We start from the raw sequence: 15,730 nt of genomic DNA, 5'->3' as shown, positions 1-15,730 counted from the left end.
TTCTTTCAGTGGTTTGACTTATTTTGAGTGGCAAGTTTGTCTTCCCAACATGAGGCAGAAAGGTGCATGGGGATTCAAGGGAAAGGCTCACCTGCTCTGGAATAAGATTCAAAAGATTGCTACCCTCTGCCACCACCTGCCATCTTCTAAGCCCAGCTCTGCTAAGAGAAAGTTCCATTGTCAGACCGAGGAAGGCCCATCAGATGCTGAGGCCTGCTACCTTGGGGGCTCACTGAGGGCACTTTGCCCAGAGCCCTTGAGCCTGGTGCCAGCCCTGATGACTACTTCCATCATATATCTTTTAGCCTCAACAACTCTTGCACAGTTTTATTTCTAGTTTGTTTCAGAGAGCTGAATGTAGGTTATGAGAACTCACCACTCTCTTATCTGGAACTCGCTGAGTGAACACTTTATACAATCGCCAGCTTTTTCCTAGAATGGGACCAAAAGCCAGAGAGACTCCAATACACAACAAGCTGACTCTCACCTGCAGGGGTATGTTTGGGGGGGGGAGAGAGAGAGATAATTAAGACTAAGGTCCAAGCTAAACATGACACAAGAGATCTGGAATCAGGATCTTGTGTGTGTGTGTGTGTGTGTGTGCGTGTGTTTTAATTAATAGCAGCCACTATGCCATAAGAACAGAGGGAGTGTGATTCCACTAATTCTCTAGGACCTCTCAGCAGCCTTCAATACCATTGACAATGTTATCCTTCTGGATAGGCTCTCTGAGTTGGGATTTGAGTACACAGAGCTTCAGTGATTCTTTCCTACCCTGACAGCCAATTCCAAAAGATGGTGCTGGGCAAGCTACTACTTGACATCTATGCTATGGGGTCCCAAAGGGTTCCATTTTGTCCCCTATGCTTTTCAACATTTACACAAAGCCACTGAGTAAAGTCATCTAAAATGTGATAGGCTGGTGACAACCAACCCTACTTTTTCACCAAATTCAGGTGACTTGATGAGTATGGCTGATTAATGTCTGGCATCAGTAATGGACTAGAGGGCTAATAAACTGAAGCTCAACCAGATAAGATGAGGTGAGAAATATGTCTGTTGATGGGTGGTTCATTTGTCCAGGAAGATAGTGTTCAACTTCTTCTAGATCAAATTGTGCTCCTCACAAAGGGAGCAGATTCACAGTCTGGACGTAGTTAGATCCAGCTTTGTCAGTTAAGAACGTAAGAACATAACAAGAGCCTGCTGGATCAGGCCAATGGCCCATCTAGTCCAGCATCCTGTTCTCACAGTGGCCAACCAGGTGCCTGGGGGAAGCCCACAAGCAGGACCCGAGTGCAAGAACACTCTCCCCTCCTGAGCCTTCCGGCAACTGGTTTTCAGAAGCATGCTGCCTCTGACTAGGGTGGAACAGCACAGCCATCATGGCTAGTAGCCATTGATAGCTCTGTCCTCCATGAATTTGTCTAATCTTCTTTTAAAGCCATCCAAGCTGGTGGCCATTACTGCATCTTGTGGGAGCAAATTCCATAGTTTGACTATGCGCTGAGTAAAGAAGTACTTCCTTTTGTCTGTCCTGAATCTTCCAACATTCAGCTTCTTTGAATGTCCACGAGTTCTAGTATTATGAGAGAGGGAGAAGAACTTTTCTCTATCCACTTTCTCAATGCCATGCATAATTTTACACACTTCTATCATGTCTCCTCTGACCCGCCTTTTCTCTAAACTAAAAAGCCCCAAATGCTACAACCTTTCCTCGTAAGGGAGTCGCTCCATCCCCTTGATCATTCTGGTTGCCCTCTTCTGAACCTTTTCCAACTCTAGAATATCCTTTTTGAGATGAGGCGACCAGAACTGTACACAGTATTCCAAATGCGGCCGCACCATAGATTTATACAACGGCATTATGATATCGGCTGTTTTATTTTCAATACCTTTCCTAATTATCGCTAGCACGGAATTTGCCTTTTTCACAGCTGCCGCACACTGGGTCGGCATTTTCATCGTGCTGTCCACTACAACCCCGAGGTCTCTCTCCTGGTCGGTCACCGCCAGTTCAGACCCCATGAGCGTATATGTGAAATTAAGATTTTTTGCTCCAATATGCATAATTTTACACTTGTTTATATTGAATTGCATTTGCCATTTTTCCGCCCATTCACTCAGTTTGGAGAGGTCTTTTTGGAGCTCTTCGCAATCCCTGTTTGTTTTAACAACCCTGAACAATTTAGTGTTGTCAGCAAACTTGGCCACTTCACTGCTCACTCCTAATTCTAGGTCATTAATGAACAAGTTGAAAAGTACAGGTCCCAATACTGATCCTTGAGTGACTCCACTTTCTACAGCCCTCCATTGGGAGAACTGTCCGTTTATTCCTACTCTCTGCTTTCTGCTTCTTAACCAATTCCTTATCCACAAGAGGACCTCTCCTCTTATTCCATGACTGCCAAGCTTCCTCAGAAGTCTTTGGTGAGGTACCTTGTCAAACGCTTTTTGAAAGTCTAAGTACACTATGTCCACTGGATCACCTCTATTTATATGCTTGTTGACACTCTCAAAGAATTCTAATAGGTTACTGAGACAGGACTTTCCCTTGCAGAAGCCATGCTGGCTCTGCTTCAGCAAAGCTTGTTCTTCTATGTGCTTCGTTAATCTAGCTTTAATAATACTTTCTACCAGTTTTCCAGGGACAGAAGTTAAGCTAACTGGCCTGTAATTTCCGGGATCCCCTCTGGATCCCTTTTTGACTATTGGCATTACATTTGCCACTTTCCAGTCCTCAGGCACGGAGGAGGACACGAGGGACAAGTTACATATTTTAGTTAGCAGATCAGCAATTTCACATTTGAGTTCTTTGAGAACTCTCGGGTGGATGCCATCCGGGCCCGGTCATTTGTCAGTTTTTATATTGTCCATTAAGCCTAGAACTTCCTCCCTTGTTACCACTATTTGTCTCAGTTCCTCAGAATCCCTTCCTGCAAATGTTAGTTCAGGTTCAGGGATCTGCCCTATATCTTCCACTGTGAAGACAGATGCAAAGAATTCATTTAGCTTTTCTGCAATCTCCTTATCGTTCTTTAGCACGCCTTTGACTCCCTTATCATCCAAGGGTCCAATCGCCTCCCTAGATGGTCTCCTGCTTTGAATGTATTTATAGAATTTTTTTTGTTGGTTTTTATGCTCTTAGCAATGTGCTCCTCAAATTCTTTTTTAGCATCCCTTATTGTCTTCTTGCATTTCTTTTGCCAGAGTTTGTGTCCTTTTTTATTTTCTTCATTCGGACAAGACTTCCATTTTCTGAAGGAAGACTTTTTGCCTCTAAGAGCTTCCTTGACTTTGCTCGTTAACCATGCTGGCATCTTCTTGGCCCTGGTGGTACCTTTTCTGATCTGCGGTATGCACTCCAGTTGAGCTTCTAATATAGTGTTTTTAAACAACTTCCAAGCATTTTCGAGTGATGTGACCCTCTGGACTTTGTTTTTCAGCTTTCTTTTTACCAATCCCCTCATTTTTGTGAAGTTTCCTCTTTTGAAGTCAAATGTGACGTGTTTCTTGGCAACTGGCCATTTACATGTATGTTTAATTTAATAGCACTATGGTCACTGCTCCCAATCGGTTCGACAACACTTACATCTCGCACCAGGTCCCGGTCCCCACTGAGGATTAAGTCCAGGGTTGCCATCCCTCTGGTCGGTTCCATGACCAACTGGTCTAGGGAATAGTCATTTAGAATATCTAGGAATTTTGCTTCTTTGTCATGACTGGAACATATATGCAGCCAGTCTATGTCTGGGTAGTTGAAGTCACCCATTACTACCACATTTCCTAGTTTGGATGCTTCCTCAATTTCATATCTCATCTCAAGGTCCCCCTGAGCATTTTGATCAGGGGTACAATAGATCGTTCCCAGTATTAAATCCCTCCTGGGGCATGGTATCACCACCCACAACGATTCTGTGGAGGAGTCCGCCTCTTTTGCGGTTTCAGGCTTGCTGGATTCAATGCCTTCTTTCACGTATAGAGCGACTCCGCCACCGATATGTCCTTCCCTGTCCTTCCGATATAGTTTATATCCAGGGATAACCGTATCCCACTGGTTTTCTCCATTCCACCAGGTCTCGGTTATGCTCACTATATCAATGCTCTTCTCTAAGACCAAGCACTCCAGTTCTCCCATCTTGGTTCGGAGGCTCCTAGCATTAGCGTACAGGCACGTGTAAGCAGTGTCCCTCTTCAAGTGTCTTTCGCACTTGTGGTTTGGCCTGTGGTAATTTTGCCCTTCTGAATTTATATCCTGTGCCCCTGCTCTGTGGCATAAAGCTCACTTGTAATATCACCTTGAAAGAGATTGCTTGGCCATGATGATCAGTGCTTTAGTTATCTTTACAGTAGACTAGTTAACGTGTTATATCTGAGGCAGCCTTTGAAGCCTGTCCAGAAACTGCAGTTAATTCAAAATATGGCAACTTTGCTCCTGAATGGGAATGGATTATGGGAATACATCTTACAACTGCTGGAACGATTGATTGATTGGATTGATTGATTGATTAAATTTATATCCTGCCCTTCTTCCCAGAAGGACCCCAGGGCGGCAAACAAAAACACTCTAAAACAACTTAAAAACAAAAGACTTTAAAACATATTAAAATAAACACATTGAAAAACATATTAGAACAAAACATATTTAAAACAGCTTTAAAAACATCTTAAAAAGCAGTTCCAACACAGATGCAGGCTGGGATAAGGTCTCTACTTAAAAGGCTTGTTGAAAGAGGAAGGTCTTCAATAGGAGTTGAAAAGTTAACAGAGAAGCTGCCTGTCTAATATTTAAGGGGAGGGAATTCTAAAATGTCTGTGCCAAAACACTACAAGTCCACTTCCTATGTTGTGCAGAATGGACCTCCTGATAAGATGGTATCTACAGGAGGCCCTCACCTGAAGAGTGCAGTGGTTGACTGGGTAAGACAATCTTTCAGGTATCTTGGTCCCAAGCTGCATAGGGCTTTGTACACCAAAACCAGAACCTTTAACTTGGCCCAGTAACTAATGGGCAGCCAGTGCAATTCTTTCAGCAGTGGGGTAACATGTTGGTGATACCCTGCCCCAGTGAGCAGTCACACTGCCACATTTTGCACCAGCTGCAGCTTCCAGACCAACCTCAAGGATAGCCCCACACAGAGCACATTACAGTAATCCAGCCTGGACATTACCAGTGCATGGACAACAGTGGCCAGGCTATCCCAGACCAGAAATGGCTGCAGCTGTCTTACCAGCCAAAGCTGGTAACAGGTACTCCTAGCCACAGAGGTCACATGGGTCTCTATCAACAAAGATGGATCCAGGAACACCCCCAGACTATGAACCTGCTCTTTCAGAGGGAGTACAACCCCATCCAAAGCAGACAATTGACCAATTACCCAAACTCGGGAATCACCAACCCACAGCATCTCTGTCTTGCTAGGATTCAGACTCAGTTGATTGGCCCTTATCTAGCCCACCACAATGACCAGGCAGTGGTCTAGGACTTGCATGGCATCTCCTGATTCAGAAGTTATAGAGAAATAAAGCTGGGTATCATCAGCATACTGCTGACACCTCACTGCAAATCTCCTGATAACCAATCCCAAGGGCTTCATATAGATGTTAAACAGCATTGGGGACAAGATAGTACCCTGTGGCACCCCAGAGCACAACTACCAGGGGGCCGAAAGACAGTCACCCAATGCTATTATCTATGACCCTGGAGATAAGATCAGAACCACTGTAAAACAGTGCCTCTGGTACTCATCTCACCAAATCATCTCAGAAGGATATCACGGTCAATGGTATAAAAAGTTGTTGAGAGATCAAGTAAGAATAACAGGGTCACACTCCCCATCCTTCTCCCAATAATGGTCATCCACCAGGGCACCCAAGGCTCATTCAGTCCCATAACCAGGCCTGAACCCAGATTGGAATGGGTCAAGATAATCTGTTTCATCCAAGAGTACTTGCTGTGCCACAACCCTCTTGATCACCTTCCCTAAAAAGGGGATATTTGTGACCAGGCTGTAGTGGTCACAAACCAATCGATTCAGGGTGGGCTTTTTCAGGAGTGGTCAGATCACTGCCTCTTTCAGGGCAGCTGGGACCACTACCTCCTGCAAAAATGCATTGACCATACCCTGGATCCACTTGATCATACTTCCTCAGCAAGCTTTAATAAGCCAAGGAGAGCATGGGTCAAGAGGACACGTTGCTGGCCACATTGTCACAAGCACCTTGTCTATGTCATCAGGCCACATCAACTGAAACTGATTCCAAGAAGTTGCAGCAGACGTTGCACTGGACACCTCACTGGGAATTACAATAGACGTGGATGGGGCATCAAGATTCCTATAGAGATAAGCAACCTTACCCTCAGAGTGCCTTGCAAAACAATTCACAGTGGGCCTCCGAAGGGTCTAAAACTGACGTCAACAGACCCGTCAGTATGAAAAAGCTCCGTTGAAGGCTACTTGAGGATGCAGTGGAGGCAGAGAAGTGAGCCTCCTTCATTGCCCTTACCGCCACACAGTAGGCAGCGTTATGTTTTACTTGTGCCCGATCAGCCTCACAGCACATCTTTCGCCACTTGCGCTCTAGCAGTCATCCAGCCTGTTTCATTGCCCTTAGTTCACTGGTGTACCAAGGTGCAAACCAGGCTCCACAATGCCAGAGAGGGCGCTTAGAGATAGTCGTGTTAACAGCCTGATGAATCTTGTTCCACAGCGTGACAAGAGCTTCAATAGGGTCACCTGCTCTATCTATTGGAAACTTTGCCAGGGCATTCAGGAATCCAGTGGATTCCATTAGTCTCCGGGGGCGGACCATCTTAATCTGCACCACTCCTGCAGGGAAGAATTAGAGCTGTAAATCTAAACTTCACCAGGAAGTGGACTGACCATGACAATGGGTGACATCCACCACCACCCCATCTCCAGACCACCCCTTCCTCCACCTGGAGCAAAAACCAAGTTGAGGGTGTGCCCTGCCCTATGTGTCGGACCAGTGACAACTTGAGACAGCCCTATGGTTGTCATGGAGGCCATAAAGTCTCAAGCCAGGACAAGGCAGCCTCAGCATGGACACTGATATCCCCCAGAATTATTGTGCTGGGCTCCTCCAATACCACAGCCATCCAAAATGGCTTCCACCAGCTCCATCAGAGAAGCTGCTGGGCAGCAAGGTGGACGTTAAACCACCAGCAACTATTGCACTTGCTTCTGGTCCATTTCCAATTTAAAGTGTTGCTGTTTACCTTTAAAGGTCTACTACACTTGGGATTTAGGTATCTGAAATTATCACCTACTCCAGTAAGCTTATCTGTCCACTCAGTTCATCTTTGGAGGCCATTCTCCGTGTACTGTACAATCCCAGGTGAGATGAGGTGGCTGGCAACTGGAGAGAAGGCTTTCTCTTTATAGAATGAGCTTCCCAGGGAGGCTCACCTGGTACCAACTCTCTTTTCTTCCTAGCACCTGGCAAAGACCTTTTTATTTCCCCAGGCTTTTAACTTTTAACCTGCAGTAGAATGTTTTGTATATGTGTGATTTTTTTTTAAAGTAAGAAAAGAAAAAAAGGCAAAACGGCTTGGTCCTGGGCCCAGCGCTCTTCAACATTTTTATCAATGACTTGGGTGAGGAGGTGCAAGGAATGCTTATCAAATTTGCAGATGATTCAAAATTGGGAGGGATAGTTAATACCCTAGAAGACAGAAACAAACTTCAAAGGGATCTTGATAGGCTGGAGCATTGGGCTGAAAACAACAGAATGAAATTTAACAGGGATAAGTGCAAAGTTCTACACCTAGGAAAAACAAACCAAATGCACAGTTATAAGATGGGAAATACTTGGCTCAGCAATACTACATGCAAGACAGATCTTGGGATTGTTGTTGATCACAAACTGAATATGAGCCAGCAGTGCGATGCGGCTGCAAAAAAGGAAAATGTTATTTTAGGCTGCATTAACAGAAGTATAGTTTCCAAACTGCATGAAGTATTGGTTCCTCTCTATTCGGCACTGGTTATGCCTCACCTTGAGTACTGCATCCAGTTCTGGACACTGCATTTACGAAGGATGCAGACAAACTGGAACAGGTTCAGATTCAGAGGAGGGCAACAAGGATGATCAGGGGACTGGAAGCAAAGCCCTATGAGGAGAGACTGAAAGAAATGGGCATCGTTCCAAGGAATAATCCTTGAGAAGAGGACATATGATAGCGCTCTTCTTGAAAGGTTGCCACACAGAGAAGGGCCAGGATCTCTTTTCAATCGTCCCAGAGTTTTGGACATGGACTAATGAGCTTACATTGCAGGAAGCCAGATTTCGACTGAACATCAGGAAAAACTTCCTAACCTCCTAATGAGTGGTGCTACAATGGAACCAATGAGCTAGGGAGGTGGTGGGTTCTCCAACACTGGAGGCATTGAAGAGGCAGCTGGACAGCCACCTGTTGAGTATGGTTTAATTTGGGATTCCTGCATTCAGCAGGGGTTTGGACTTGATGGCCTTATAGGCCCTTCCAACTCTACGATTCTATGATTCCATGAAAAGTATTCCATTATCAGTGAACTACACTTTCAAATCATTACAACCTAGCATTTCTTTTCTCATACTTAATTACAGAGGTTCATTCCCTTAGAGTTAAGTTGCCCCTAAGTGGATCACAGAGCATCAAGGCCACATCACCCGCATACAGACTTAGCAAATGCTCTTCATCCTCTAACTGACACCCCTGAATCTTTGGGTTGTGCCATAGTTCTCGGAAAAGGTTGAAGAGCAATGGGAGACAGCCCTGTTTTGTACCTTGGTCTAGTAGCACTGGGCCTGAATCCACTGTATTTGTCTGCACCCCTGCTGCATTAACATCCATCTAACTTGCTGCTTTATCCTGATGCTTGTTTATTAATGTTGTATTTGTTATCCGCAGCTAGACTGTTTTCTTTTTGATGTATATAAGCTGTGCTGGAATATTTTTTACACTGAAGAGCAGGGTTTGTATTTATAAAGTTAATAATGTAATTGAGGCATATTTCTTCCCGTCTCTCCCCCATCGCCTCAGTTTATTCTCACAACAACATTGGGAGGTTGGTTAGATTGAGCAGGCCTGGGGCTGGGAGGGTGGAGCTCCACGATCCATGATGGCATCGGATCGTGGAGTGGGATTTTCATCCACATAATGTCCTGCAACCTGACCCAGATTGTGGATCACTCCCGAGGGGCCCCATGCCTAGATCTACAGGCTGGGGCTGGCAGGTTGAGGCTCTGCAATCCATGACAGCGTCAGTTTGCACAGCGTGATTTGTGGATGAAAATCACGCCCCACAACCCGATGCCTATTGTGGAGCAGGTGCTCCACCATCCTCCCAGACAACAACATACACATCCCTGCAGCCAGCATGGACTTCTGCGTCGTCACTTCAGTGCATGCACACGCAGCATACTGACATCACAACACAGGAGGCGGGGCAGCCACGGGGGTGCGTGTTGGTGCCCGAGGGCCCACCCCAACCTGGTGCCAGCCCTGACGATTGAGAGATAGCGATTGACCCAAGGTCACTCAGTGGACTTCATGGCTGAATGAGGATTAAAACACAGAACTCAGTGCAACAATCTATTCCATTCATCACAATAGCTCTCAAAAGCTATTTATGATATTTACATCCTCCCTGTTTGCCTTCTAAATCTTAACATAGGTTACATAGGATTCCCAAGCAGGCTCCCTTCCAGACACTGATGGGGCCCATTCCTTCAGACCATGCCTTGAAACTTTAACTTTGAGAATTGAAAGGTCAGTTTGGACTTTCCGGAAGAGAAAGGGAGGTGGGAGAGAGAATCTCTCTGGGCAAGCCCAGAATGTGTCCATGTACCCCTTTGAATCCTAGCTAATTTGTCTGCCAATAAGAGCAATGAACAGTAAGCTGCACCTCTTGCTTTCACCCACCTGAACAAGCATCTCCATGGATGGTCTGGTCAATGAGTTCTGTTTTTCGATTCCAAAGAGGTAAGCACTGCTGTAAGTCAAGCCACTGCCCAGCAGGGTCACTACATTCAGGTTTGGACTTGACAACTTCACAATCCTCCAGCAGACAAAGCAGTTAAGAAAACATGGAAACAATATGTTTTAATGACTGGATTATGGTAGCCTTTATATTTGTTTTTCATCTGTAATCTGAGCGACTCCTTTGTGGAGAGGAAAAAGAGGGAGTATACTTTTTAAACAAATACATTTTGCATTCTCCCACTCTTTAAAAACTGGTGTTGGGGGCTGAACTGGTATTCAAGCTTGAAACACAGAATTGTGCCCTGAACACACATATCAAATTCCATTCTGGCAACAAAATATTCAGACAAAGCAACCAACAAAATCCAGAAAGATTTAGTAGTTCACTGGTCTTCAGCTGGCGAGTTGGCCCCAATTACTGAATTGCAGCTTGAACTAAAGTGGGTTATAACAGCAGCATGACTACCATACAAAAATATGTTTGGGCTAAAAGTTTCTCCAGGTCTGAAAAGGCTGAACACCACTGGCTAGTTAAACTGAGGGCCCCACATCTCCTGGCTGAAAACAGACAAGAATATCCCACCAGAACCAGTCTGACTTCTGTTACAGAGGAAGCTGCCTTATACTGAGTCAGGCCATTCTAGCTCAGCATTGGCTACGTTATCAGGCAGCAGCTTTCCAGGGTTTCAGAAAGGAGTCTTTCACAGTTCTGCCTGGAGATGCCAGGTATGAACCCAGCACCTGTGGCATGCAAGAGTCATGATAAATCGATCCCCCAGCTATGGCCTTTTCAATACCCTTTGGCTTTCTTCCAAAATACATCCCACTTTGGCCTTTTCCCCTATGTATACCGTTGTACTATAATTTCACAATGACATGCCTCAGCCTCTTTGCAAAGTTTTCACATTTTGCATGAAAGTTTTAAAATAAATGCTCAGAGTCCAGGCCCCCTGCTGATATAGATCCTGCTCCAACTGCGCCATTATAATCCAGCCATGCTCAGCAGTCTCACGTCCACGTTAAATACAATATAGGAAATAAGATGGAACATTTCCAAATACCACAGCACCTGCCCTGGGTCTGAACAGAAATCCCTCAGAATCATATTCTGGAACCCAAGATCCAGGTAGAAATAGAGGCACTGATATTTAGCATCCCTAATTCTTCTATGGACTTGTTGGGTTTTGGCCAAGTATTTGCTCTCTCAACTCTACCTTCGCCCACTTTGGCTTACATGATCTGGCTAAAGGGGGTCGACTGGATGTGTCCAAGGGTGATTAAGGCTTTCATGCAAGAGGCCTTCCATCTTGAAAGAGGCAGTGGGCTCTCCTTGGACGGTGAAGATTATATCAACTATCATCCAGTTGCAAATATTTTTATTTTTATAACAATTTCTATACTGTCAACATTAAGAAAAAATATCAAGGCAGTGAGCAGCAGAAAATCAACAAATTAGTTAAAACCATAAAATAAATACAAAACACATCACAAATCCACAGATCAGATTAATATTTCAATATAGCTGGATCACCCCACAGGGAACGTAGATAACAGGTGAGTTTTAAGCAGACACTTAAACACAAATTTCCTTCTTGGGCAAGGTGCTCAAAAATATTGTGACTGTGCAACTGCGGGCTTACTTGCATAAAACAAAGCATCTTGATCCATTTAAAGCCAAGCCAACTTCAGGCCTGGTTTTGGCACCAAGGTAGCCTTGGTCACTCTGGTGGACTGTATCTGGAAAGAGACAGCAGAAGTACAACTCCACTGATTCTCTTCCATATCTCAGCAGCTTTTATTATCATTGACTATGGTATCCTCCTAGAGTGGCTTTTGATATCATTGACTACAGTATCCTCCTGGTTTTTCAATTTCCAGAGAAAGAAATGACACTCTTTATGAGCACCTCCAGGTCAATGGGGCTTTAACAGTTTGCCCAGCTCCTGAAGAGACCACCACAATACATTCCTGGTCTTACCTGTTCTTTCTGAAGTGAATTGTGAAGATGAGAAAGAAGAAACTGAGCAGGACTCCGCTGGTAAGAAAGGCCCATACAATTCCCAAGATGGCAGCTGAAAAGGAGGGGTTCTTACAACTGCTGTCAGAGGATGTCTAAGGGAAGATGGATTGGAGACAATAAGAACTCCTTTGACTCCAAAATAGGTGAGGTAGGAAAAGTTTACTTCACAAGAAGTAGAACAATTTACCAGCCATCTCAGAAAAACCAGAAATAATTAATATTCATAAAGAGAATGGGACTTCTCTCATAAGACCGGGGAAAGGAACAAAGCCTGCATTTCTGGAAAGAGACCCCTCTGTGTTTTGCTTTAAATACTTCTTCCTTATTTGCATTAGGAATGTCGACACCTGCAGAGTTGCCTTTCACTTCTGAGGTGTTTGCTGTCCTTCATATAGCTGTTACACTTGTGGAAGGCTTGTTTTTTTTTCATTCAGGCTTAAAATATGTTCTTGTTGAATCGATTGTGTTAGCACTTTAGTTTCTTGTCAGCTGAGTACTTTCCAAAACTGGCCTGATCGGTAACATTACAACAACTTTGCTTGTGTTTATAGCAAAGAGTTCAAGTGACCCCTGCTACATTTTGAACTGAAACTGAAAACAAGCAGGGACTGCAAAGTACCTAGATTTGCTCCTCTTTCCAGTTCTTTCTAAATACTATGTAAAAATGTAAATGTACTGCCTTCAAGTCGATTCCGACTTATGGCGACCCTCTGAATAGGGTTTTCATGAGGTTGAGAGGCAGTGACTGGCCCAAGGTCACCCAGTGAGCTTCATGGCTATGTGGGGATTCGAACCCTGGTCTCCCAGGTTGTAGTCCAACACCTTAACCACTACACCACACTACTATTTAAAATATTTAAACTATGGGATTTTATATTTTAAGAAAATTAATAAAATGCTCCCAACAACCAAGAACATTTTTAATTTGTATGTATCATGTTCATTCACTGGTGGATTGTAGCAGAATGTCAAATATGACAACCAACTTTTTTCATAAGTCTCATTAATGATGTTCACTGGCATGCGTTCTCCTGCAAATATTGACATGGCAGGAGAAATACAGCTTGTGCTGTACCGTTCCAGACTGCATGTCTGCAAACTCCCATGCTTGATTCCTCCTCCGTATAAAATTAAATGTTAAGGGAAAGAGTTCTGGCCTATCCCCAACATGCTAGTTTGCTTGGCCTTTTTAATGGGCAGAGCTCTTGGGGGGAAGCTGAATATCCAATTACGTCAGCCCTCCACTCGTCTGAAGTGGTAGAGGCCAGACATAGTGTATCGTCACAGAGAGAACTAGGTCTAAATGGTCAGAGCTGATGTTACAAAATTAGGGTATGAGCATCCTAGACTTTGTTAGGTGATGTATTTAGCATTTGAAAGTGGCAGTGACAAAAAACTGTTTTATATTGTACATAGTGTACAGTGCTTAGAGATTTTTTAAAAAGAATAAGCAGTTTAGAAATGCTCACTTTGTATATCAAAAGCAGATATAAACGGTTCTAGCATTTGTTACTAGGAAATATAGCCTTATTAAGAAACAAAACATTTATTACCATTGCTTTTTCAAAATGTTTTTAAAGATGTTTTGTTTTAATGTATTTCAAAGTCTGTTTTTATGATGTTTTAAAGTGTTTTTAGTGCTTTTGTTTGCCACCCTGGGCAAATTATATTTGATTTGATATAAATCAAATAATAAATAAATAAAATAAATAAATAACCACATCTTTACAGTGAAGCTGGCATTCTTGACATAAACGCTTTTGACAGGCTGTGCTATGGGGGTGATGGAGATAGTAGATCCTCTCAACCTACTGCATTTCCAGAGCACCATCCAAGATGTTCTGGGTGGGAACGGGTGGTCATCTTCTATTGGAGGTCACCTGGAGAGAGAATCTACAGCTCACTATGACATGTTGAGTAGCCACTTTGTGGATAAATTTGCTTGCCTCTGGTCCATCGTAAAACACCCCCTCCTTCCTAATATGTATAAGATCCACAAGAACTTTGTAACTCACACATCTTTACTTCAAATAACATTCAGCATTATAACCCTTTCTTTATATTTACCCACAATTGTTATAGTACAGAGATCCTGCAGGGTCTTCTGCTGCTGTTCCTCGCTGTTACCACACTGGTTAGAGTAATTGAATCCAGTTTCCATAGCACATTGGAAAGCTTCAGTCAGGCACATTGTCTGGGCAGTGCTATTTACTCTGCTGTAGCCCCAAGAAGCTGAAGATCAGGTATATCCAGTGGCACCAAAAACATGTGGAACAAATTCCTCTGCTCTGGGATGTCCTGAGGTTGGGGGGGGGGTGAATGTAAGCAAAATGTTACAGGAGCAGGGTAGCAATTACGTTAACAATCAAATTAAGCATGGTTATGTGAGAGTAAGTCACTAGCTCTGTGCTTTACCATTCCTGTGCCAATCAAGGTGGCAGTGGCATTTGTTGCTTTTCCCAGACCTTGGCAGATAAGGCCCTTCTTCCTCAAGTCCCACACAGTCAGTTATATGTCCAGACTCCAGACCAAAGGAGGAGATGCCCGAGATTGAACCTGGAGATTTCTGCCTGCCACTGCGCTACAGCCCCTCCTCCCCATGTATTTTATGCTTCTTTCCAAACTTGTTGAGGAGAGGACTTATGTCTTCCTCTTTCAAGACTGCAGAGAATCCCCTAACCCTCAGCAAAGCATTAACTACCTCTTGAACCCCACTGGCTACTCCCTCTGACCTTGTATAATAAGCCAAAATGGACAAGGCCAGGGTCAAGCATGCAGCGAAGCGGCAGCACTCCTCCCAGCCCTCTGTCAACATCTCAGGCTACAAGAGCTGAAATTCATCCCAGCACAAGCGACTAGATAGGAGTCATCTGTATTCCAAGTGCAGCAGTAATCCAAGTCAAAACAGATGCAGAGAGTTTCCTCTGTGAAATGCCTTATAAGTATAGGAGGCTGGGCCCAATAACCTATAGGACGCTGGGCCCAATGTCCTGTAGGACCCTGCAGAGTTGCGTAGCGGAATGGAGAGTTTTGAGCGAGCTTGTTTGTGTGTGTTTGAATCTTTGCTAAGATTCTACCTTCCCTGCAAATTAGTCAGACAGAGACTTTAAGCTTTAAAATAAGAAACAACTACTTTATTCTGGAAGTACATGCTTGATAGGAAAGAGTCCTATATCTAGCTAACTAGCTACGTTGGAGCAACGAGCACTGAGCCCAGTACTCACCCTCATGCTGGTGGAGAGGGAGAGACAAAGGAAAGATGTCTGCTCCCCTCTAGAGAAAAAAGAAGACTGGGAAGGAGGGAAGGAACTGGGATCAACATTCTTTGCATATCAGTCTAGCAGGAAGGGAAGAGACAGCAGGAGATCAAAGGGCAGGTATAGCCGAGCAACCAAGAGGTCTCCTCTCTAGCTACGCCTTTTTAACCCCATGCAGCCTCAACCCACAAGTTGGAGTTTAACCTCATACATTCCAACAATAAGTAAGACACAAAACAGCTATCAAAGGTTGATGTTGATGAAATACTCTTAGAGAAGTGAGATGGAAAAGATTTGAAACAACCTAACTGGACACCTTTGCCCTCAAGGTGGTTCCATGCCTTATACCCAGCCTTTCCTTACTGGAAAGAAAAGAGTGCAGATGGCTGCCCTCAGTCTTCCATTGTCAGGGTATATAGATAGGGAGGGGGCATACATGCTTTCCCCCCCCCACTCCACAACAAT

At 44.2% G+C, this 15,730-nt stretch overlaps 1 protein-coding gene across 1 annotated transcript in view; it reads right to left on the bottom strand.

The window, feature by feature from the left end:
• The window catches only part of GPR156 (G protein-coupled receptor 156), a 43,689-nt gene extending 29,490 nt beyond the window's left edge, over window positions 1-14,199 (bottom strand). The window contains exons 1-4 of the mRNA XM_061628228.1: window positions 14,080-14,199; window positions 11,967-12,100; window positions 9,929-10,064; window positions 377-487 (exon numbers count right to left, since the gene is read on the bottom strand). Of these exons, the coding sequence (XP_061484212.1) occupies window positions 377-487; window positions 9,929-10,064; window positions 11,967-12,100; window positions 14,080-14,199 (501 nt within the window). The remainder of the gene's footprint in view (window positions 1-376; window positions 488-9,928; window positions 10,065-11,966; window positions 12,101-14,079) is intronic.
• Between the last annotated feature and the right edge of the window lie 1,531 nt (window positions 14,200-15,730).

Source organism: Rhineura floridana, chromosome 1, assembly GCF_030035675.1.
Source record: "Rhineura floridana isolate rRhiFlo1 chromosome 1, rRhiFlo1.hap2, whole genome shotgun sequence".
Classification (NCBI taxonomy): Eukaryota; Metazoa; Chordata; class Lepidosauria; order Squamata; family Rhineuridae; genus Rhineura; species Rhineura floridana.
Note: the sequence above shows the minus strand (reverse complement) of the source record. Positions and strands in the feature narration are given on the sequence as shown.